Consider the following 26621-nt stretch of genomic DNA (forward strand, 5'->3'; position numbering starts at 1 on the left):
CAGCGCGGGACGAAGACTGCATTCAAACGAACCTCTGGTTGGCTCTTACGGCAATCAATCTTGTTTAGGATCATTTTGGCACCTCCTCTCCCGGAAGTTGTTTGGTTTGTGTGTTGAGCGGCGTTTATGTCGTTTTCGTGTTATGGTTTTGAGGTATGTTTGTTTTCCTTTTAGGTATGGCCAACGTGTTAAAGCGTCTGACACGATCTGTTTTATGTTCGTTGCACATATGGCTTTAATAATACCAAATAACAAGTGTATGCGTATGTGGTGTCTTGTTTTGAAGTTTTGGCGCCTTTTGAACACGTTTGCGTGTGTGTTATACGCAGCCCTGTGTTTTCTATACCGCTTGGCCCTCCTGGACCCCTCGAGGGTGGGCTAAAGCTTGTCTGAACTGTTTCGTCAGTCAATCGAAGGACACATTGACACAAGCAAATGTGTACATTCACACCAATGGATAATTTAGTGTTAAGGTACTCGACCATGTATGATTTTTTTGGTATGTACCCACACAAAACTCGAGCAAGTACTGTACTTGAGAACATTCAAGTTTAAAGAAAGACAGAACTGCAATGCGTACATTGTAACGTCTGGGTCTTATTTGTCAAATAAATGTTACTTGTATCCTGACACTGATTACCTAAGTATTAAGATCATAATAATTTCTTAAACAGCTTGGCCAGCCAGTGAATAGAGAGACAAAGGATGGCTCCTCAGGCTGTCGTCCAGGCGACCCAAACTTGGTTGCAGTCCTCCTGGCATGTCCGTGTTCCTTTCACTTGGCTGGAGGCCTGTGTCGAGTGGCTACAGGAAGAGGCAGGGGGTGTAGGCAGGCTGTCGCAGCAGCAAATGAACCAGCAGGTAGGCAGATTATTTTGTCATTTAACTTTGTGGGCCACCCGAAATATAACGATGGTGGCCAGATTGATGAATAACAGACATTTCTGATCCAAACGTGATGAAATCAACACGTTCTTGCTTTTTAAATATTCGTTATTCAATATTTGGAGTTGTTCCCACTTTAGTAGGTCAATCATCATTGATCATTTGAATGTGTGGCGCTGCACACATTTTTTTGGATATCATGTCCTTCTATAAGGAATTGCTTGAACAAGATATGAAGCTCAAATAATGTCAAATGTTAAATATTCAGTCAGATATTATATTGCAAAAAAGTAACTGTGTTACGTGCAGTTATATTTTCTTAAAGGCTTACACAACACAGTAATAAGACTCAAAATATGAAATAATCATCTCAATATATTATATCATGAAAATAGAGGGCTCGTCCCTGTTCTGAAAGTGTCACCTTCCGAAAAGGCTTGATCTAAGACACAGCAATTCAAAAATCTCTAAATTGTTAATCAAATCTCAACAGTAATCTATGTGCTGATATAAAATTGTTGTTTGGCTTTTATTTACTAGCATCATATTTGTAACGAGAAGTAAAAACTCTGGAAACAGCTTTGCTGGAAGAAAAAGACTGAAAGATGAACCAGGATTTCCCTGACATGTCCAAGGCATGGCCAAAACAAAACAACAATAAAAAATGAGCTAAAAACAACAATTGAAAAATGACACCTTATCTAATTACACAGAGAACTTTTCAATGCCAGAAAATAGTGGCTTTTATTCTTACACACAACATATTCATCACCAATCACTCTTATAGCTGACATAATAAAATCTATCTATATATATAGCTTAAGGTCATGGAAGAGAAATTTAATGCTTCTCCAAATATATTGTGAATTCTCCTCGGCTCACGTTGCTGCTATTGCTATTTTTTCTCCCCAGTCCGCAAAATCTCAATCTTTCAAGATCTCAACGGGGGTTGACGTGACCTCTCTCTATTCATGTCCTGATTTATGACATAGTTATTGTTCAATGAGGTTGAAAAAATCTTATTTTGTTCAAGTTGAGTGTGTATCCACACACACACACACACACATGCATTTTTATTTCCTATATGTTGGGAGCCGAAAGTCACTGGAAAAAATAATCAACGAGAAAATATTAAAACTGCACCCTATTCAGATGTGACATTGGGAATTAGAATACCAATCACTTTGATTATTTTTCTGAAATTATTATTTTAATCAGTTTAATTTTTTAGAGCCGGGGAATGGCACAGTAGATGGGTGAGATGAACATGTGGAATCACTTCAAGAACCAGATTAGGTCCTTTGTAACTTTACTTGAGCTCTGCTGCACGCATATCTTTCACATACACTAACATTCATGGGCTTTTGATGTGATGGAGCATCGATGGTCCACCGATGAAGTGGCAGGTTTTGTGTGTGTGCGTGTGTGTATGCGTGTGTAGTGTCTCGGTCTTGCTGCACAACGGCTAAATCAATTTTGTATATTCACATAAATCCAGTCCGTAGCGCAAAAATGACTGGGGACACCTGCCCCCGAGACCTCCTTCAAATCAGCAGGTTGCACAAATGCATACTGTAAGTCGGGTATGGACAATTAATTTTTCTTCTGAGCCATTTGAGAAACTGAGGGCCACACAAATCAAAAATGTGTTAATTTTTAATTTTATATATTTATGAAAAGCAGTCAATTACATTGTTTTATTAAGTTGCCACATTTGTTTCAAGGGAAAACGTGGTTTTTAATTTGAAAATACAATTTGAAATAAGCTGTTAAAAACATATAATAATAATAAACATATTTTCATATTAGTCATTCTTGATTATGACCCAAATCATAATCGGGGTAAATTCCCCGCTTCACTCCACCATATAGGAACAAGAATTTTGCTAATATGATAATAATAATAATAATACATTTCATTTATAAGCGCCTTTCAAAACTCTCAAGGACACTTTACAGTCACATAATTTTTTTGTGCGGGTGAGCAGCGTCATCCATTCGCGCCAGCGTTTACTCGATGAACACATTCAACATTAGCAATTTTCTTTTCTTCGTTGCTGTAAAGGTTAAAGAAGGTACTAAATGCAGAGGCTATCGTTCATCATAAAATAAAAAATCCGCAAACCACAACCTTTTGTGTTTCTTTGAGACATCCATGTTCTCTGCAAAGCTGCTTGTACTCATATTTTACAAATGAATTTTTGAAGCAGAAATAATATCACTGTAATCAAAATACTGTATGTACAAAGAGTTTGCAACCTAAGAAAAACACCATTTTTAATTCTATCCACATTAGGCGTTTGACCAATGGCTCTTGACTGACCTGAAGGACTTGGACTACCCAGTTCTCCCCGAGGGACTTGCTCGAGCCCACAAAACTCAGCTCACCGGTACCTTTTGTGTACAGGTACGAACTATCAAAGTCGCTGAATTATCGAAGTGTGTGTGTGTAGTGTTTATTATTTTGCTTTGTGTTGACTTGTGTAAAGCGCTTTGTGTGTGTGTGTGTGTGTGTGTGTGTGTGTGTGTGTGTGTGTGTGTGTGTGTGTGTGTGTGTATGTGTGTGTGTGTATATATATGTGTGTATATATATATATAGTAAAGTCTCGTTATATCGATCGATATCGGTTAAATCGATAGTACTGCTTATTACGATACTATTTCTATGAACGCAAGGAGAAAATTTACATGCCGCAGGATCGGATATATCGATAGTCCCGGTTATATCGATATTTTTTCCGACTCCCGAGAATATCGATATACAGTAAAGTCTCGTTATATCGATATTCAAGGGAGTCCGAAAAATATCGATATAACCGGGACTATCGATATATCCGATCCTGCGCCGAACTGCATTAAACAAAAGCCGCCAAAAGAGGGCAGCCAAGCGCCATATAAGAAACGGAGCTGGCCATTAGCTCCCTTTTTTTTGGGTGAGAGATGTTCCCCCAATGTTGCCTCAAAATGGCACATATAATTCTTTAATGATTGTAAACATGTATGCTTTAATCTTCAGAACTACAGTGTATTTGAAACATAGTCATAACTGGATGTGTAACAAGAAAGCATATTATCCGAATCTGAAGCCATTGTTTGGATTCACAAGCAATGCAAGACGTCTTGGCGTGAAGTCATTTTTATTTGCATTTGAATAAAAAGTGACATCGGCTGTCCTTTAATACACAGTATGGAATGTTAATAATTTTCAAAACCATCGCGCTTCAGCAGACAAAACAAGAAACATTGTTGCAAAAAACGATTGCATTCATATACAGTACAGTGGGCATGTACATAACACAACAGGGAAACTGCAACACTTACATCTTACTGTATTATGTATACAATTTAAAAAAGTCATCAATCTTCTTCTGCTTCCCATTTTTACCTTTTAACACAAACACTTCAATCTCGTCTGCTACACACGAGCTAGCGTCTGAAAATGAAAATGGCTCTGCTACACGGGAGCTGGGCACGTAACCAAGTCACCTGACCAAGTCGACCAATGGCGCGACTGATGGCGTGACACGTAACCAAGACACGTGACCAAGTTGACCAATGGCGCGACCGATGGCGTGTCACGTGACAAAGTCACACGGCCAAGTCGACCAATAGCGCGACCGATGGCGGCTCATGTGACCAAGTCGACCAATGGCGCGACCGATGGCGGCTCACGTAACAAGACACGTGACCAAGTTGACCAATGGCGCGACGGATATATCGATATAAACAACAAAAATGGCCGGCGGGGGATGAAAAGGAGCACCGTAATAACCGGATTATCGTAATAACCGGGTATCGTACTAAACGGTACTAATTATACATAAAAAGACTAGAAATGTGCAAGGGAAATGAAAATAGTATCGTAATAAGCGGTACTATCGATATAACCGATATCGATATAACGAGACTTTACTGTATATATATATATATATATATATATATATATATATAGTGATTGCGCAATCCGTGGTGAGGCACAGCCGGCTGTTGCCTAACCGTCTCCACTTAGTATTTGAACGGTAAATGTGAAAATTCAGCGATTTTGAAAAAAAAATCCAAAAGTGGTGAAGTTAAATGGAAAAACACACACACACACACACACACACACACACACACACACACACACACACACACACACACACACACACACACACACACACACACGCACACACACACACGCGCGCACACACACACACATGTCAAATGGGGTGCCATCCGTGCTCGGTAATAGCCCATGGCAGAGTAGCTATGAGTATTTTGCTTTATGGAAACTCAGAGCTGCAATTACTGGTCCATGGTGTGTCCTTTCGAATTTTGAATTTTCTTTTGTAACAAGAGGCAATATATTCCTGTTGAGACGTTTTATAACTTGAAAAGTTTGAATGAAAGTACTTCATAAGTAGGGGTACCACTGAACAATTTTTCATCAGGTTTCGTTAAATGTTGGAAAAATGTTCACTAAACGTCCCCCAATAGTTTCCGTGGTTCCCAACTGCTTTTCTTGCCACGTGGAAATTTTGACCGGAAAAAGGACAAAAACAAGGAAAACCATTAAAACCATTGGCAAACGTTTGAGACCTTGAACGAACCCAGATGAGAAATCAGCATTTACTACCTTTGCAAATGTTCTCCCTCAATGGGATACGGGCTTCAGATATCACTACAAAGTATTTTTGAGGCCAATATTGAATCACTCAGCTGGCAAACTTAAAAGCAGCATGAAAAAGACAGTGTGCTATGCTGGAGCGTTCTTTCTCTGTTGTAGGTTGACTCATTACAGGACATCAGTCAGCCCGCGTATGCTCAGCTGCAGCAATGGAGGGGCACGGACTGCGCCAATGAAAACGTTTCAGCCATCACACAGAACACTCAGAAGCCCTGGGAGGCCAAACCCACACGTATGCTCCTGCTGCAGGTTAGTAGACCATTGATGATCTGGTAGAGCTTTTAAATTAATTGATTATGATAATCGGCAACTTTGTCATAGGTGACAGATGGCGTCCAGAGCTTGGAGGCCATGGAGTATCAGCCGATACCTGCACTGAGCACTGCTCTTAGGTGAAAGCACTGCACACATTTATTGACATGCTAACTCACGTAGAAAAAGAAAGAAACATGAATGACAGTTTGTATTTTCAACCTCCAGGCCTGGTGTGAAGCTGCAGCTGCAAGGGCGTATGATCTGCAGGCTTGGGATGCTTCTGTTGGGAAGGGACAACATAAAGGTCCTGGGCGGGGAAGTAGAAGACCTGGTCGAAAGCAACAACCAGGTTGGTTTTCTCGAATTTGGAATTTGGAGGTAATTCTGTCTTTTAGGAATGGAATTAAATTGAGCAAGTGGTGTTTTAACCTTAAGATGTTAGTTAGTAGTCTACATGCAAGTTGGAGTTTGACCAATCAGCAGTTAACGTCAACTTTATTAACTCATTCACTGACAGATGATGTGCAGAAATGTGTCCACTCCAGTGCCAGGGTTTTTGTCATTTTCACTCAAATTCCAGGACCCACAGAATATTGAAATTTAGGACTACGTAAATATTCGATTAGATTAGAAACCTTACACTCTTATTTCATCAGAAAAAAGGAGTTAATTCCTAAATTATATGGGTCTGGACTTGTATGAGCTTGAAGTGTGGGCAGCTGTCCAAAATCCAATGCAATACATAGATATTGGTTTATATAGCGCTTTAACAACAGCTGAAACTATAGCAAAGTGCTAACAATGGAAAAAGGGAAAGGCTGCCCCTTGTGGAAAAGAAAAAGCATTGCCACAGGCCATTGCATGCGCTTTATCGGCACCCAAGCATGATAGAAAAAACCCAAACAAATTCGGGAATGGCGCTCTACGTCATATTTTCAATTCACAAATAAATTTGTGAGTGGCAGTGAATAAGTGAACTCATTTACTGCCATTCACAAATTTAGTGAATGACTTAACTCATTCCCTGCCATACATGTGCAAAAATGTGTCCACTTCAGTGCCAGGGTTTATGTCATTTTCACTCAAATTCCAGGACCCACAGAATATTGAGTTTTTGGAAGACATAAACATTCAATGCAGCCTGAGACTCTCTTCTTTCATCAGAAAAAAATAGTTAATTCCTAAGTTATATGGGCCGGGAGTTATCTGAGCTTGAAATTGGGGCGGCTGTACAACAGGCAAATGCTGCCCCCTCGTGGGAAAGAAAATCTTTTCCGTCATATTTTCAATTCTCTAATAAATTCGGCAATGGCAGTGAATAACTTAATGCAAACTCACAGCACTGGGGTGGGAGGGTTGATTATGATTCTTTGAATAAACTGAGGCATATAGAGCAGGTACATGCAGAACAACAACAAAAAGATGATACAGTACATGCACTGTACTGACAGGGAAGAGTTCTATGTCGGGTCCTGGGACTACCCGAAGATCAGCAGCCGCAGCAGGAAGGGGAAGGCGGTGGAGAAGTTCCACCATCACACCAAGGTAGAGACCTTCCATCACAACTTTTATTCACTTGAGTATGTGCTTCCAAAGTCACTCACACACCCAAAATTGCTTAAGATGCCACAACCCAGGGAGGCCAGGACTTAGAGCTAGATGACCAGGAGCTGCTGGCAGTTCTGGAGGCCCAGGAGGCAGAGCAGCAGCACGAGGAAGAGGAGGAGGTGGTGCTTGTGGAAAGACTACCAGTCAATCCGGTTCAAGACAGCGGCTACAGGACACTCAGCGAGTTTTCCACTCGGTCCCATAGAAGCTCCACCAACAGGAGCCTGAGTGCCTCATCGAACAGGTGGGTGGTTTGTCAGTGTGATATCTTGACATTTAGTCACCAAAAACTCCCCGGATCTGTTGTAACTGACGTGTCGTTGGTAATTTAAGATTGTTAGTCGCTATTTATTTCTCTGGTTTGGATCAAAGGCTTCACACTTCAGATAAGAACAAAGGATGTTTCATAACTAAGGAAATTAGTATTTGGTTCGACTTTGGAGATTGTTGGCAAATTGGAACTATCCTACTGCATCCTAATCATTATCCTAATAACAGATGATACAATACAGTACAATACAATACATATTGATTTATATAGCGCTTTAAGAACAGCTGGAGAAGCTGGAGAAGATGGAGAACAAGAATTTATCATGTTTAAAAGTGCCGTGCTTTGCTGACCAACTAAACAATAAGCCCACAGTCAAAGCGCAGATGACCACGGTAAATCTGAGCGAAACAGGCACGGGAGGGTGAACTGTCGGCTCCATTTGGAAGGTCCGGCCTTGCACAGAATTTAGGGCTTGGGATACTCCTTTATCACCGACGTTATTTACGGCTTGAACATCCTGCACAAGCGCCAGGTTACAAACTTATCAGTTCATGGAAAAGACAACCAATTAAAATATCTATGTTTTATTCAGAATCAGAATCAGAATCAGAATCAGAATACCTTTATTCGTCCCGCAATGGGGAAATTTGCAGTCCACAGCAGCAATTGAAGAGGGATGGGGTTGTTATGTCTATCATGGGTAGATCCCGTCTGGGGGTGGAAAACAGCCATTTTGGAGCAAATTCCAGGAGTGAAAGGATAGAAAACAAGATATTCTAAGCATAACAAAATAAAAATGTCAACTGTATACTGTGCAAATGTAGATGTGCAAAAACCGTTCTATAAACAAGACTGTACATAGTGCAGAATCAAGAGATGCATTTAGATATATTGCAACAACCCATATTTACAAGTGTCCAGTTTTTTTTTTTTTTTTTCCACATGTGATCATTGGGAATTGTGAAGCCTGACAGCAGTCGGTAGGAACGAGCGGCGGTACCTCTCCTTCTTGCAGCGCGGGTGTAATAGTCTCTGGCTAAAGGAGCTACCCAGAGCTGTCAGGATGGGCAGGAGGGGGTGGGAGGGGCTGTCCGTCATAGCTTTTAGTTTAGCTAGCGTCCGTCTGTTGCCCACCTCCTCAAGAGAGTCCAGCGAGCAGCCCACGACAGAACTGGCCCGCTTGACAAAGCGCTCCAGTCTTTTCCTGTCCCGGGTGGTGATGCTGCCTGACCAGCAGACAATGCCATAGTGGATGGCTGATGCCACCACAGAGTCATAGAAAGTCTTTAGGAGTGACCCCTGAACTCCAAAAGACCTCAGTTTCCTGAGGAGGAAGAGGCGACTCTGTCCCTTTTTGATTAGGGCATCCGTGTTTGTTGTCCAGTCCAGTTTATTGTTGAGAGTAACACCCAGGTACTTGTAGGAGGTCACCCTCTCAATGTCCGAACCCTGGATGTTCAATGGTGCAGGTGACGATTGTTTCCTGCAGAAATCCACCACCAGCTCCTTGGTTTTGCCAGTGTTGATCTGGAGGTGATTCTGCTGGCACCAGTCCACAAAGTCCTTTGTCAGTCCCCTGTACTCCCTATCGTCTCCCTCTGTAATGAGGCCGACAATAGCTGAGTCGTCAGAGAACTTCTGAAGGTGGCAGGTTGGGGTGTTGTAGTTGAAGTCCGAGGTGTAGAGGGTGAAGAGGAATGGAGCCAGGACTGTTCCCTGCGGCGCTCCGGTGCTGCAGAGAAGCCTGTCCGACTCACAGTTCTTTACCCTCACGTACTGTGGCCTGTTTGTGAGGTAGTCTGTAATCCAGGATGTGAGGTGATGGTCGACTCCGGCATGCTGCAGCTTGTCCCCCAGTAGACTGGGCTGGATGGTGTTGAAGGCACTGGAGAAATCGAAGAATGTGATCCTCACCGTGCTCCCAGCATTCTCCAGGTGCAGCAACGCCGTATGGAGGAGGTAGATGATGGCATCCTCCACACCGATGCTGGGCTGGTAGGCAAACTGCAGCGGGTCCAGCGATGAGCTTGCCAGCGGTCGCAGGTGGGCGAGGACGAGTCTCTCCAGCGTCTTCATCAGGTGAGACGTCAGCGCCACCGGTCTGTAGCTGTTGAGCTCTTTGGGGTTGGCAATCTTGGGCACTGGGACCAGGCATGACGTTTTCCACAGCTGTGGAACTCTGCCCAGCTTCAGGCTCAGGTTGAACAAGTGCTGGACAATGTCACACAGCTGGTCGGAGCAGGTCTTGAGGAGTCGGGAACTGATGTCATCCGGACCTGCTGCCTTCCTCACCTTCATCCTCCTCAGTTGGTTCCTCACCTGCGCAGTTGTGACAGACAGGCAGGAACCAGGAGGCAGAGTGGCGGCTGAGGGTGTGGCAACGGTTGGGAGGGCAGATGTTGGTTGTGGAAAGCTGGTCGTGAGAGGGGGCAGGGAGGGTAAGGCCACAGTGAGAGTTGGTGCAGGTGCAGCTACAGGTGAAGTTGACGGTGGGCCGGGGGCGGCTGGCGTCTTGTCAAACCGATTGAAAAAGCGGTTGAGTTCATCTGCCCAGTCCTTGTCTTTTTCGTTCAATGTCACTGGGCTTTTGTGGCCTGAGATGTTTTTCAGGCCCTTCCAGACACCAGCGACATTGCTGGCTTGCAGCTGCTCCTCCATTTTCATCCTGTAGGCCTTCTTCCCCTCTCTGATCTTCCTCCTCAGTTGGATCTGCACGGCCTTCAGTTCCTCTCTGTTGCCCGACACAAAAGCCCTTTTCTTCTCCTTCAGGAGGACTTTTATGTCGGGATTAATCCATGGTTTGTTGTTGGCAAAACACCGCACAGTCCTGGTGGGTACGGTGTTTTGTTCACAAAAGTTAATGTAGTCTGTGATGGTGTTGGTGAGTGAGTCAATGTCTTCCCCATGAATCTCAGTAAAGAGCTCCCACCTGGTTGAATCAAAACAGTCCCGCAGAGCTTCTTCAGCTTCTGTGGACCATCTTTTGATCGTGCGGGTCACAGCTGGTTGCCTCTGGACAAGGGGTTTGTACACAGGCTGGAGATAAACCATATTGTGGTCTGCTCTTCCGAGAGGGGGGAGGGGGGAGGGTTTGTATGCATCCTTGGCGTTTGAATAAAATAGGTCCAATATGTTATTGTCTCTGGTGGCACAAGTTACATACTGTATGAATGTTGGGAGGGAGAATTTCAGGGAAATGTGATTGAAGTCCCCTGAGATGATAAACAAGGCGTTGGGGGACTGGGTTTGCAGCTTGTTTACAACAGATATGAGGGCATCGGAGGCAGCGCCGCCATTTGCCGTAGGGGGAATGTACGTCGTCACGGCTATGACGTGTGAGAATTCCCGTGGCAGGTAATGCGGCCGAAGGCTAACGGCTAGCAGCTCGATGTCCCGAGTGCAAAGTTTTTCCTTCACCGTGATGTGCCCAGGATTGCACCATTTGTCATTCACAAATACAGCAATCACCCCTCCGTTCTGCTTACCGCTTCCTTCATTTCTGTCCGCTCGTACGAGTTGGAAGCCCTCCAACTCTGCGTGGGCGTCCGGAGTGATTGCCGAAAGCCATGTCTCCGTTGTATGCAGCTGTTGGTCCTCAGAATGCCCAGAGGCGTGGTATGCTAATCAAGAAAACTATGTTTTACTAATGTATCACTTTAATTTACATACACTCTCAATAAATAGCTTGGCAGAGGGGCGCAGAATTCAGACGTATGTCATTGATGAGTGTGTCTCCTGCCGGCAGTGGGGACAATCTTTCTGGTTCCGAGTCTGTCCACGGTGTCTGACTGTCATATCTCTGACACTGAAGCTGTAACAAAACTATCATATTATGTCAAGTAGACATTTTCATTCCTCTTTTTATCTGCTACGGTAATAATTCTTGGATAGGACCCACATTTTTAATGTTTTTAATTCAGCCCCTAAAGCAGGTTTCAACGACTAATATGAAGTTTGGTTGTTATGTCTATCATGGGTAGATCCCGTCTGACTCCTACCACTGACAGGGTGCAAGAAAACAGCCATTTTGGAGCAAATTCCAGGCCTCACACCTTGATGAACTCATTCACTGCCATGCACAAAATCATTCGGGAATTGAAAATACTGTATGCCATAGAGCGCCATTACCAAATTAGTTCAGGTTTTGTGTTTTCATGCTTGGGTGCCAATAAAGTGCTGGCCATGGCCTCTGGCAATGTTTTTTCTTTTCCACGAGGGGCAGCATTTCCCTTTTTCCATGCTATATAAACCAATATGTACGTATTGCATTGTATTTTGGAGAGCCGCCCTCATTTCAAGATCAGATAAGTCCCGATCCATATAACTTGGGAATTAACTCTTTTTTTCAGATCAAAGAAGAGAGTCTAAGGTTTCTTACGCTGCATTGAATGTTTATATAGTCCTAAAACTTAATATTCTGTGGTTCAAGTGACAATGACAAAAACCCTGGCACTGGAGTGGACACATTTTTGCACGTTTGGCTTAATTTGAACAGGGAATCCATCCAAAAGAAACTGGCGTCCTAGACAGATGAGTGACTGGAAGTGGCAAAAAGCTTTATACAGTACCGACACCCCTTAATGTGGGTAGAACATCACATCAAATGATGATTTTGAATATTAGACATGTAAAATGTACTGTCACCTCGGGTCATTCTTTGCTTCTTGCAACTTCATTTATTTACTTTTGTATTGTGGTCATTTGGTTAGTGTCAAATGTAAATAGGGTGATTTCATTTAGATGATTTTTTTGTTGTTGTTAATTTATGACCTTATCCCTTAGAAATGAAGCTTCAATCAACTCCAATTTGACCGCAGTCAGTTCATTTCCAAGCGGTCGCCGTGGTAACGAGCAAGAGGAGTCCGACCTCGTTGAGCCTTTGCCTTCCCGGCAAGGCCCGTCTGAGCATGATGTCAACGTGGACGACTTTGCCGACGAGGATCTTGTAGACCTCACCTTGGACGATTTGGACGGCGCGGTCCATCAGGAAGGTATGGCTCCTCCACATGAGCATCCCGTCGAACTGGGCGGTGGTGACGTCATGGAGGAGATTGACTTTTTACCACAAACTGCAGAGTGCGGCCAGTTAAATGGCAATAAATTAGCTCGTGTACTTCATGATGTTAGTCGCCCATCATGCACTGCAGCAGCAACGAAGGACCCACCGGGTGAAATCACCCTAACGACACCCCCATTTACTTACCTGTGTCTGCTAGACAAAATGTCCCTACCCACCTGCATCACAATCAAAGCCTTCATTGTCACCCTCCTGGGCAAACTAAGTAGCAGTAACGGCCTCTGGCGAATCCGCGCCACAGTATCGGACGGGAGCGGCTACCTGGACGTCGAGCTATCCGACCGAGTCTTAACCGGCCTGCTGGGCTTCACGGTAGCCGAGAAGGGTACGATGAGGCGCGACCCGGCCCGTAGGTCCCAGCTGGATGCCGGCATGAGGCGATGTCAGGAAGAGCTGGTGGATATGTGCTGCCTCATGACTGTGGAGGTGGGCAGCGGGGAAAGGGGAGCTGTAGTGACCCAAGCCGAGCCTGTCACCGTGGGGGTCTGCCGTGAGCTGGAGCAGAGGGCGCGAGTCAGGAAATGAGAATGGCACCGGGGCGGTATAACAAGCAGGGACATTTACAACGAGCAGAGTTATTTTAATGAGACTTAGGTGCTGTGTTTTTCTTTTTTTTCCCTATTTGGGAAATGATTGCGATCACGCCGCCCTTCTGCTTCCAATCTGGAGACGAGACAATGTGTGAATCCATGTCGCAATGCATCCCATCTGCTGCCCACCACTATAGCATGCTGTCATTTGAAGGGCATGCTATTCATTTGCTCACTGAGTTATTTCTTCCATGCGATCTCTCATTATACCATCTGCATTAAAATTTCCAGTAAATGCTGAGTGATAAGGAGTATTTTTGATCTGTAATAAGAAGAGTGCTGCAGAGGACCCGAGTTGATATGTAAATTGCTGTAATGAATTGCCAGCTTTGCATTCATTCATTTACATCCATTATGTCTCGCCGGTGAAATAATTGAATATCCAAGGGCAGCACGGGTCCTCAATAAAGTCGCTGTGGGGAGCAAATATGAAGAAAGAAAAATGAGGGAAAAGTCATGATGTTTGATTATTTTTCGTCATTACAGAGGTCCTCTGTTTTTTATTCTAATGAATTTTTATGTGCATCACAAACTGTTGTTGACAATTTGTTAATATTGGCTGTACACATTTGTTTGAAAGGTGGCTGCTGATAAATGTCACTTTTTATCTAATAAACTTCCAATGAGCCCTCAAGATAAAAGAAAAAATTCAAAGCTTGAATAAATGCTGCCGTTTGGAACATGCACCTCATAGAGCAAATGCTCGAGAATGAAAGGGTGTAGAAAACATTTTAATAATTTGTATTCTTCTTTTCCTTTCGGCTTTTCCCTTCAAGGGGTCGCCCCAGCAAATCAGTGTCCTCCATCTTTAGAGGTTTCATCCGCATGTTTGTTTTGGTCAAGCTTTTACGTCGGATGCCCTTCCTGACACAACCCTCTGTATTTTTCCGGGCTTGGGACCGGCACAAGAAGACATGTACACATATTAATTTGTTTCTTGTAGGCCATCACACAGGAACTGTTGCTTATCCAAAAACTGATAACCGCTCCTCATATAATAAATTCCTATAATAAAGTGTTTGTCTTGTACTCAAACATCATAGACTACATTCATTCATTGATTGGATGTACCTTATTTCGTTTCGCAGTGGAGAAATTTACATTATACAGCAGCAAAGTTATTAGGGGAAGATGAAAGAAAGAAGTAGAAAACAAAATACAGGAGCTGCTGGAAAGGCAGCCACTTGAAGTCAAAAAACTAAATAGTAAATAACATGACACAGAGAGTCATTCATTCTCCAGCACTTGCTGTACCATCTTTCTGACATGAAGCAGTTCTAGATGAAAGAGGAGAGGATCAAAGCGTCCTTTTCAGCAGTGGATCAGGGACTTCATGGTTGAATGTGCATGTCTACTACAAGCTAGCTGTTGAAAGAAAACACGCAACTGTAGCATCCATTGACGAAAAGAGATTATCTCACATCTCCTGTCCCTCATCAATCCGCTTCAATTACAAGCCGCGACAGTTCCACATCGGCGCTCTGCGCGGACGCTCCTTTCTTCTCATTGTGGGTTCCTCAAGCCATGCATCTATCCAGCCGCAGACTGTCCAACAGCACCGACCTTTCCGCTGAACAAAGCATGGGGAAAGTTGTTAAGATTGCATGACTGTCTATGTTTTTATGTTCCTCTTGTCTTGATTATTTTGCTTTGTGTTCACTATTTTGTGAAGCGCTTTGTAACAGCTGCAGCTGTTGTGAAAGTGCAGTATAAATTTGGATGTATTGTATTGTATTGTCCATCTATATACACACTCACATTAGTGGCGTGAGTTTGTGTTACTTCCGGGTTGAGTGAACGCTGGCGCGAATGGCTGACACTGCTCACCCGCAGGCCAAAAAGTAAAGTTTCCTTCAGAGTTTTGAAAGGCGCTTAGAAATAAAATGTATTATTATTAAATTCAAAGTAAAGCTTTGCTCTGCTGACGTGCCACCCCCCCCCCCCCCAAGTTAAAAAAAATAAACAAACATTGTAGGTACAACACATCCCTTGGGTATTCGTGTACAATCCAGCAAGAGCCATCCAATACCTGCGTCAAGGCACACAGAACTAATTGTCAAGAAAATAATTTTGCGGTAGGCTTATCGTTTTTTATAACAAAGTACAGTACTTCCCTGTGTTTGCCATTTTGCTCAAAGAAAAATCCCAGTATGTGCACAGCATATTAAACATGGCAAGAATTGTATTTTCTTGAGAATGGCATTTAAACGTAGATGCAAAATGTAATGATCAACACCGTCTGTTTCCAGTGCACTTTACAGATAAAAATGGAAGGTACATTATAAAAAGTCAAAATAGTCAAGACAAATTGTGCAATTTTGAGAACAATGTACATTTCAATAAGATGGGAAGATCTCACCATTATTCTGTGATTTTTTTTTGAAACGTAATTGTGTAAAAATTTGGAGAAAAAAAATCATCTTAAAAATAAATATCGAAATGTTATGAGAATGAAATGAAAATATAAGGTGGGAAAAGACAACAATGTTGCTGCTCTCTTAACGAGAATAGATTACTATTATAAACGGAATGCTGTTACAGCCAGTCTAAAAAATATTTTTTTTTAAAGTTGGCATCTTATGATAAATAGACATTGCTGGGGGGATTCAAATTGTACAACCAAAGTTTAATATTACAATTAAAGGACAACCGACGCCTCCGGAAATGTCGTGGCCATAATTTGTAAAATCACTTCAAATGACTTCTAATGAGCATATTTTACAAAGATTCCACCGCATATAGCTATATTTTACGTTTTAAGACTCGCACTGAATATTCAATAGTTTTGGGACACTAACTCATTTTTATTGGTGTTTTGCATTTGACTAAAAATATCAGCCTGCGTCTTTTGGGTATTTTAGATGCTATAAAACGTTTTTCTGATGTCAGTTAGGAAACAAAAAAATGGTGTTGGTTGTCCTTTAAATTAAAAATCAGGTAAAAAATCTGAAAAGTGTGTGGTTTGATCGTCAGAGTAAAGGGTATTCATTGATCACCTTATTATCATTATTACATATTTGGGTTCTGCATTGAGTGATGTTTCCAATATTTTGCCAGCCAATAATGGAAACATTGGATCTCATTTACATTGGACATGCATATCTAATGAAGTGCATATTCAATATATGTACACTGTACATGGGGTGTACTGTGCTGTACTGCTGTGTGCACTTCCATTCATGTCGCTCATCTTCCTTCATTAGGGGCTAATCAGGTTGAGCATCTAAATACAGACCCGACCGTGCATCTTGATAGTCTGTTTCGTGCTAATGAGTCTGGATAGGCTGGAGGGCTGGGGCCTGAGGGGGACACAGGGGGCGGGGGCTGTCAACAGAGGAGGCATTGTATCAGTTTGCCAAAGAAACGAGTGAGAGGGGGGTGTCTGTGATGTGTATGGTGTTGTTTTGTCTTTGTCCAGGTGGCGCTTACAAAACTCCTCCAAAAGAGTCCTAAAAATGAACAGCCTAAAACATATGCAGTTTTTACCCACAAGTCATCTGGCAGCCAATGTGTGAAGCGGAAGATTGGTGTGGTCACTTTTGAGCGCATCGTTGTCACCTGTGACTCTCTGTGCACTTCAATGAGGGGAGCCAGAAAAGGGCTCAGGTTGCATTAGAGTGCCTCATTGTGGCATGAAAGCACGGAAAATTGATTGACATTTGACAGTAACGCGGGGCGAGGTTTCATCACATTCGGTTGAGAGAACAGCATTATTTTCATGATGTTGAAGCCTTATTTCATATTTATATTGATATTGTATTTACAGGTTTTTTTCATTTAAATTGACAGACATTCTCTGTGGTATGTTGAATTTAGAATACATTACAGACCTTTCAGAAATGTTTTAAATTTAACTGCCTGTATTTAGCTAAAAAAGGTTTTAGGAACCTAACACGTTCCTCCGGAACAGAATACAGACCAGTGATACCTTGGTTTACGAACTTAATTGGTTCCCAGACAGAGTGTGTAAGGCGACAAGTGTGTATCCCAAAAAATAATTCCCCATAGGAAATCATTAAAATGAGAATAATCCGTTCCCAGGTACCCATAAAACATAATTTTCTACTTTCTAATTTTCTACGCCTTAAACTACACAAAATACACTTTATTTTACGTATAATAAATGTGCTATGGTATTATAATTAAAGAAATAAACTGTACTATATAATAAAGTTTTATTTACCTTTGTGATGGTCGTTGGTGGCTTGATGGAATGGAGTGTCCGGTTTCCTCAGCATTAAACACTTGATGAGGAACGTAACCTTCTTCTTTCACCATCTTGAGGAACGATCCCTTGTAGGTGCTTTCTCTGTGATAATTTTATCTAGTTCCTCATCAATTGTGTTCTGTTTAGCTGGGTTGATAGCGTTTTGCATCAAGTGTACAGATGACTTGTGCGGGTTATTTGTGGAGCCTGATTGATGGGATAATGGGTTAATAGTGATCGTTCGTTCCTGGTTCATGGCTTCTCAGGGTGTTGATAGCAGAGGATGGTTAAATCAGCAGGAAGCCAGGTGTTGAACAGAATAAATTAGTTTAATCTTGTAGACAACAGGGGCATCGTGGGGTATCATGTAAAGGCAGGCAGGATGACGTATCAGGAAGCAAACAAACAATGCAAAAAGATGTCTAAAGATGTTCCTATAGCGAATTACCCCAACATGGGATATTTTAACCATCCAGTCTACACTCTGCCTTTGAACTATCAAAGTTGAAATGAGTCCAAATGTCACTGTTTTCTATCCATTTTCTCACCATTTCACTTTTTTTCACTTTTGTTGTTTTGTTTCAAGCTCTGTCGTCTCCCTTTCGTGTGTGTGTGGGTGTTTTCTCACTCTGTCTCTATCGTCTGCCTGTCTCTTTAATGTTTAACCCCACGCCCACTGCTGCGTCCTTGACCAATCATGGGGCTTTAACCGAAGACGCCACTTTGTTTTTGGGAGAACGGCCTCACTCTCTGTCTGTAACCCCCACCCCCTCACTGCTGCATTCTTGACAAATCACCTGGCTTTAACTGAAGACTAAGGGTGGGGAATAGAGGACAAAACAGTCGGCCACCATTTTCTTGTTTGGAGAACGGGCTCGTTCGCGAACGACACATGGTGGCAGCTCCGTGTGTATCCCGAAAAATAGTTCGTATGCCAAGGTAAAATTTTCATAAATGTAACGTTTGTAAACTGAAAAGTTTGTAAGCCAAGGGTTCGTAAACCGAGGTATCACTGTACAGTACTGTAGTTAATATAAACATCATGTAAAAAAAGTGAGATTGTCTTTTCATCAGTTGGTCACAGACACTAAAATGCCAATTTTAACTGACATTATGTCGGAATGTATTAACCATTTCACTTAGTATAATCACAATTGTGGGCAATGTCTTCATATATTTCCAAGTTTATGCGTTTACCTTTACACCACATGTTAAAAAGAGTCATAGCCAACTGCTCAGTCATGCCTAAATATTATAAAATGGCGAGACCTCATTGAACAATGTAACTAATGGTCACTTTCCTTCCAAACGTATACTACTGTGCCACATATTTCAGGAGACGCATCGACGGAAGCGCTCGTCTGTCCCTAATAGCTTTCCATTTGCTATATTATTTATGTCGGCTGCCCACTCGTGTGTCGAGCCGGAGATAAAATCCACGCTCGTTCCCTTTTTTACAATGAATCTTTTTCCGATTGCAAATAGCATCGAGAGAGAAGCTTGAAGGGGGTGGGGGGGAGTGGAGGGAATGGAGCACATATGGGAAGAGAGTACTGTGCTAATTTCTCCTAATGGCCCCAATGCAGCTGCACTGTACTGCTTCCATCATCAAGGTAAAAAGCACAGGAACAATCCTGGGCGAAAGAAAAAAAAACTCTCTGCTCGAGCAGCTGTAATTTTCTTTGCCCTATTACATTTAGTAATGAAAAATCCTTTCTGATGGCTCAAGCTCTCTTTTAGGAGGCCTGCATCCAAATGTGATAGAGGCTTGAGGATGTGAGTCATTAAAAAGGAAGAGGGGGTGCGTTGAGGAAATTGAACTGAAAGTATATGAAAGTTTGCCATTTTGTTTGTCTCATCTGGATGGAGGAGATTATTTGTGTATGTGAGGGTGCTTTGAAAAAAGGAATGATGTAAGGACCCTTTTTAGCTCTTAATGGAGTTTGTTTTTTTAAGTTTTCAATAGTAGCGCTACTCTGTTTTTCATCTTCCTTCCAAAAGATTCAACAATGCTATTCAACTTACAGGCTATAGATTGCAACATAGAAATATAGAGGCCAAAGTTATTTTTTGGGGGACAGAATATCCAGTAATGGTAAAATAAAACTTACAATTTCATTCAAATCCATTTGAAGTGTCACAAAAACGTTTCTATTTCATCTCTGCCTTTGTGTATAGAGTTCTATGTTCTCCCTGTGGCAGTGTGGCTTTTCTTCACATGCTCCGGTTTCTTTCCACATTTCAAAATCATGCGCGGTACGTTAATGGAACACTCTTAATTGTCCCGAGGTGTGAGTGTGGATGTGGATGGTACTTCGTCGATGTGTGCACTGCCATTTCCTTGCAATTAGTTCAGGGTGACACTGTCTACTGCCCCAAGACAGCTGGCGTAGACTCCAGCACGCCTGTAACCCTTGTGAGGATAAACAGATTACAAATGGAAGGATGAATGGAGATAGAGAGAGAGAGAGAGAGAGAGAGAGAGAGAGAGAGAGAGAGAGAGAGAGAGAGAGAGAGAGAGAGAGAGAGAGAGAGAGAGGAATACATTAGGCAACTTACTGCAATACTTTAGGCAACTTACCTTTCTGCCCTTCTTTAAAAGTCATCTTAAAACACAAATTTATTCTTTGGCATCTAACTCGGCAAAGGTTTGTTTTGGGTTTTTATTGGTTTTATGTTCTTCATTTATTTTTATTGTAATTATTACATGAAAATGTCTTCCATGTTCAACACTTTTTATGCAGAGACGGTTGTTTTAAAGTGCTCTATAAATATCACACAGTGGAGTTCAGTCAGTACTTTTGGGAATAGTTGCATCGGAAAAAAAAATCCGCAATTAATGTATTAATTTTCACTATTTTTCTTTCTTGTCAGCATGCTACTTGTATAAAAGCCATAAGGATTTGTAAAAATGTTTTTTTTTCTTCAAACAATTAAGGATAGACAATTAATCCTGTCTGTGACCTTTCAGAAAAGGCTCAGGTGAGTAATGATTAACAAGGCTTAATGGAATAGCCCATTATGACGCCACAGGGCAACTTTGAAAGAATGCCGACAAGCGATTGACAAGGCCACAATGCAACGGGCCGCTCCCGCCGCGGCGTGCTCATATACGGCCAAGTCATTACTACCATTTGAATACCAGCACGCCGGAACAGTCAAACAGTCATTGAAAGAGACCAGCGCAAGGGAGCACATGTAACGAGACCATTGAGTGATTTTTATGACAAGGAAGAGAATGGCTTGCTCCCCCACTTGTACTTTTTTTTCCGCGCTCTCTTCCGCAGAGACGAGGCTACCTGACAAGCTGGTCATTAGAGAGGTAATTTGACAAGCTGTGCAGAGTGCTTTTCTTTCTTACACCTCTCCAACATCACCACCTCTTGTTTCTTGCCCTCACTTATTATTATTAAGCACAAGAAAAGAAATCAGAAGGTGGACAAAAAGTGAAATGAAAGTAAGTTTCAAGGGCATCTGGACGTCATTCTTATACTCACGCTGTATGAGTCTTTAATACACAAGATATTCCGGCATGGTTAAGTGCTAAAGACTTTGCTAAATTTAGCACTTCAAAAACATTGACGATTTCTGTTATACTCATTAAAAAAAACAGATTGGGCTCATCTCAGGTCTTTAACTCATATGCTGCCATTTCCAAATTTATTCAGGAATTCAGTGTGACGTGGAGCACCATTCCCGAATTTGTTTGGCTTTTGATTTTTCTTGTTGGTAAAGCGCTGGTCAGACCTCTGGCAATGTTTTTCCCTTCCACAAGGGGCAGGATTTGCCTTTTCTCCATGTTCGCGCTTTGTTACTCCTTCAGCTGTTTGTATTGTATTGTATTGTATTTTGTACAGCCGCCCCCATTTCAAACTCAGATGACTCCAAACCCATATAACTTGGGAATTAACTCTTTTTCTGATAAAAGAAGAGAGTCTAAGGCTTCTTACGCTGAATTGAATGTTTATGTAGTTCTAAAACTCAATATTCTGTGAGTCCTGCAATTTTAGTGAAAATGACAAAAACCCTGGCACTCGAGTGGACATTTTTTGCACATCATCCGGCAGTGAATGAGTTAACCGCAACAGTCCACGCCCCTCGCTTTTCAAAATTTGGGATAGGAATATTCATTTCAGTGAAATGTAATGCTCGACGGGGACTGGGTTGCTACGATGACAGTATTACATTGAAACATTGGAACCAGTCGTTTGATTTTGTTATCTCGGAAAATGAAAGATCAAAATGGAGGGAAAGATCCAAATTAGACCAGTCACATGAAGCTAACTTCATTGTTTCCATGAAATGAGTAATTACCACATTGTGAATTACTGGATCGAATCTATATGCCGATCACTAATTTAATGGTGTAATGGTGTATCATTCGATACTCTAATCTAATCTAAATTGTGTCCAGGCAAACTTGTTCCGTACATCAACATTTTTTAAAATAGGTTAGCTTGCTAGCTGCTAACAAAGAGAAGATTTCTGAAGTAAGGTCAGGTGTGTTGTGGAAGGGAAATGTCTAAAACCTGCTGGATACTCCACCGAGGACCAGAATTTGACAACGTTGACCTAGGAAATTGTAATGAAAGAAATTAGATGAGCCCGAACAGTTTATTTTTATCCTACAAGAACACTTACTTCAACAGTATAAGACCAAGATGTAGAATAACCAAGTCAATTCTCGATCAGTCAACAATTTGGAGAAGATTATCATAAAACTCTATATTTGTCTATTCATCCTGTGACAACATGTAGATTGACAACAATAAATTTTGCAATGCGAGCAGTATTTATTGACGCGACTATCATTTCAAAGCTGAGTCGAGTGTAAACGCATGAACAAAATGTGATTTATTGTCACTGTCATGTTTTATTCATCCAGGAGATGACTGCAGTTGATCTCTCTGGTCACATTTGAAAGCTGCTCTATTGTCATATTTGTAGCATCCTGTGCCGGTCTCACCTGTTTTTGTGTATGTGCGCACGTGCGTGTGTGTGTGTGTGTGTGTGTGTGTGTGTGTGTGTGTGTGTGTGTGTGTGTGTGTGTGTGTGTGTGTGTGTGTGTGTGTGTGTGTGTGTGTATGACATTATGTCTTCCGCCTAATGATCCCAGATACAAAAGAAAAGGTCATGCATACATGCCATCTGGACAATGAGGGTTTTTATACTCAGAGAAGAGAAGGCATTTTGGTTGTCACATGCAGGTAGTTTTGAAGGTATACGGTTTGATACAATGGGAGATAATCGTTTTAAATTGGGGGTTTGTGCAACCTAAAAATATGTTCATGTAACTGCAACACAATAGACCCGCATTGAAGTGGTACGTATTTGTTGTCTTACACGTTCTTCCTGCTGTTCAGAAAAAAAACGGAAGTTGTATCATTCTTTTTTTTAAAAGTGATAACCACAATGATCATTTGCACTTCACTCTCACGTCTCTCCTTCCGCACTCATCTACTTTTGTCATCTTATGGGGGCTGAATATGGTTCTTGTAAACATCTGATGGTGTATTTTACATCTGAGCTGTGCATTATTCTTTGCTTGGATTGTGATAGAGAATACAGACTCTCCCCACCTTACAAACAAGATACGTTGAGCGGTCGTTCGTAAGGTGAATTTGGTCGTAAAAATTGCTCCAGTGCTATATTTTGTATCGAATCTTCAGAGAAGTAAAGATGACCGCTGAAGAAACCTTTTCATCGATTGACCATTCATGTACCACTGAGAGCTTACACAGACGTGTTTTAACAAAACCCATCCCAACTTGATTAACTCACGATATATACTTTATGATAGACTTCGAGTTTTTTTTCTGTAAGGCTCCGAGATGTCACAAGATAGCACCAAATCAACATTTTTTGGGATAGTGAAAGAGAGCTACGTTAGTGGACATTATAGGGAGTCCGAGAATTTGTACCCTACGGCTGGGTTGCACTGTCAAGTTTAAATTTATTCCAAAATTAGCTCAAAAGAGATGAGTCATGTCAACCTAAAAAGGAGTTAATCCGGTTCAACTCAGTTTCTTCTTCACCATGACCAACCGATACGGAATTCACATCACTGCGGATGCTGCACAAATCCACCTGTCAATCTTCCACTTCATTCTCCCCTCACTTGCGGACAAGACCCAGGGATACGAGATACAAACTATGCTTGAATCTCAAAATGACTTTATTCTTAGGAGATTTCCCTTGTCCAGTATTTTGATAATTATTTCAGAAAGGATGTTTTGGGGAATATTGGGACTATGGCACAATGGTATCTCGCTGACAATGAGCAGTGCAATTACCTGTCCATTGATACATCTGATGACGAACGTTTCAGCTCACGAACGTTTCGCCTCATGAACATTAAATTTGCAAGCATAGTCTCGGTTGACGAACTAGTTTTCGGCGGAAGAACACCAAACGACACGGTCAAACAGCGCCACGGTGGCTGGCGTACTAGTTTTCGTCACCCCCTTTCATTGAGTGTTGACGTGGTTTGATATCGAGTGTACTTTTGCTATTATGGGAACAAAAAAGACCCCACCACAGGCTAGTGTTAAGCCGAAGAAGACACTAAAGAAAATTACGGTCAAGCAGAAGAAGGAGATCATTGAAAAACACGAACGAGGTGTGTGTTTGTGTGACTTAGCGTCCTGGTACCAATACGCTAAATCTAAATTTGCTACCACCCTTAAGATCAAGGAAGCGATTAAGGGTGTTTCTGTGTTGTCCAAGCTACGGTCTCAGGCAATAGAAGAGGTTGAAAAACATCTGTTTATTTGGATTAATGACAATCAGCTAACAGGGGACAGTGTGAGTGAGTGTGAGTATTATTGCCGAGAAAACACGGCAACTTCACTTGGATATCCTCAAGAGGCAACCTGGAAGTTCGTCATCCATTGACAACTACCATCACAAAGGTAAATAAAACAACTTTTCTTTAATTACAATACAATAGCACATTTATTATCGATAAAATAAGGTATATTTTTGTGTAGTTTTAAGGCTTATTTAGTAGAAAATTATGTTTTATGAGGACCTGGGAACAGATTATTCTCATTTTAATGGATTCTATGGGAAAAAAAATGTTTGGAAGATGAACTTTTCGCTTTACACACACTTTCTGGGAACCAATTATGTTCATGAGCTGAGGTATCACTGTATTAGATGTCGATCAGGGCCATGACCTCACTTTGTGAGCGCACGTCTTCCTCGCAGCCTACGATGACCTGCGCATGCTTCTTGAGCAAGGCTCTTAGTGGTCATGGCCGGAACAAAGATAGCTAATGCGAGATGTCTATAGAGAAGATCCTAATGCACCTTCAAGGGTCCTCCACCTGCATTCTGTGGCGTAAGTAACCATGGAGATTTACCCATTTTAGCAATACGAGACACTTTAGCAAGAAAACTGTCTCAGCTATCACCGATTCCATTTCACCACTCACATTGGATCATGTAAACAGACACACACACACACAAACACACACAAAAAAATATTATATATATATATATATATATATATATAGTGATGGGTGTCACAACAGTGACTGTCTTCATCTCCACGATGCTGCCGTCTTAATGAGACCAGACGCGTGGATGTGTCTTTATTTCTTTTATTTCTGCAACACGGTATGGCAGAAGGGATGGGTGAAGTCGCATGGGTTTCGTCTTGTGATTAACATTAATCTCCTCCAGATTGTTCTCAATATGCAAAACATTGTAGATAACAAAACAGAATGAACAACGTGTGATCGTATAGTGGTTATTTACAGAAAAAGACAATACAACACAAATTCGTGGTTATTTACATGGTGTCCATGAACGCATCATACACGGAGACTCGGCAGAACACGCGGTGCGCTTGTAAGCGCGCACAGTTCAACACGCCACGAACATTCACGGGCAAATGAAACACGACACTAAATATTGTACAATAAAAACGAAATGAAGCAATTATTACCTGCAACACAGTATGGCAGAAGGGATGGGTGAAGTCGCATGGGTTTCGTCTTGTGATTAACTGCGCAATAGAAAAGCACTATGAAGCACATGTGCTTCAAAGTTCCACTCGACAAAACGTGAAGTAAATAATGACACAAAAAGTAATCTGTACTCGAAATGAATAAGGGAACTAATTAGATAACACTAGACAGTATAAAAGGGGAAACAAAATAAGATATTGTCATGAAAATGTGCGTTAATCGAGACCAACAGAAAATTGCGACTCACCATTAATCTCCTCCAGATTGTTCTGGAAACTATGGGCGGGACATGGTGCCACACTGTGCGCCGTTGCGTCACTTCCTTCATAATTTAATAATCTAAGTGCACAACTCCGTTACATATATGTATATATATAATATATATATACACACACACACACACACACACACACACACACACACACACACATAATTTATAAATCAAATGTATTATTGTTATTATTTCTGTTAGCCAGCTAGCTTTCTCTATTTGAGTTATTTCCGGGTTGAGTGAACGCTGGCGCGAGTGGCTGCCGCTGCTCACCCACAGAAAAAATATCCTGTGACTGTAAAGTGTCCTTGAGAGTTTTGAAAGGCGCTTATAAATGAAATATATATATATATATATATATATATATATATATATATATATATATATATATATATGTCACGGTTTGCAAGGTGGTGATGGCGGGTGCGGATCCCAAAAAGCAGGCAGGAGGGAGCAGGAGGTTGTTTGACAAATTGTATTAAAATAAAGGTCAGCAGTAACAAAATGTAAAACATCAAAATCATCTGAATGGAAAAAATACAAAGTAGCAAAAGAAAACCAAGTGTAAAAGTCTGCCAAGGTTAAACAAACACGTACACGATGCATGCTGCAACCAAGCAGCAAACAAACAATGAATCGGCACCGGATGATCGTGCCAGGTGTCCTTTTAAGTGTTATTGATTATAACGACCAGCACCTGCGAGGCTGCCGGCAGGGCTGACGTCGCTACCCGCTGGTCGCCAATCTGATCGGGACGACCAGCACCTGTGCAGGTGCTGGTCGGACCCGTCTCATTTCCACCCTGTGCCTGGCAATGC

General features: G+C 41.8%; 2 protein-coding genes across 2 annotated transcripts in view; one reads left to right on the top strand and one right to left on the bottom strand.

The window, feature by feature from the left end:
• The window catches only part of frmd3 (FERM domain containing 3), a 144673-nt gene extending 118880 nt beyond the window's left edge, over positions 1 to 25793 (bottom strand). Inside the window, exon 1 of the mRNA XM_088994162.1 lies at positions 25511 to 25793. Within this exon, the coding sequence (XP_088850288.1) occupies positions 25511 to 25601 (91 nt within the window). The 5' untranslated portion in view covers positions 25602 to 25793. The remainder of the gene's footprint in view (positions 1 to 25510) is intronic.
• Positions 101 to 14560, top strand: rmi1 (RMI1, RecQ mediated genome instability 1, homolog (S. cerevisiae)). Its single transcript, XM_088994153.1, has 9 exons — positions 101 to 153; positions 675 to 861; positions 3182 to 3292; positions 5651 to 5800; positions 5873 to 5943; positions 6032 to 6155; positions 7258 to 7351; positions 7430 to 7658; positions 12468 to 14560. Exons 2-9 carry the CDS (start codon positions 706 to 708, stop codon positions 13285 to 13287), a joined length of 1755 nt encoding a protein of 584 aa, XP_088850279.1. The 5' UTR covers positions 101 to 153; positions 675 to 705; the 3' UTR covers positions 13288 to 14560.
• Positions 25794 to 26621: the final 828 nt, after the last annotated feature.

The sequence above is a fragment of the Hippocampus bargibanti genome, linkage group LG04 (genome assembly GCF_051943395.1).
Source record: "Hippocampus bargibanti isolate YZ-2025 linkage group LG04, ASM5194339v1, whole genome shotgun sequence".
Taxonomy (NCBI): domain Eukaryota; kingdom Metazoa; phylum Chordata; class Actinopteri; order Syngnathiformes; family Syngnathidae; genus Hippocampus; species Hippocampus bargibanti.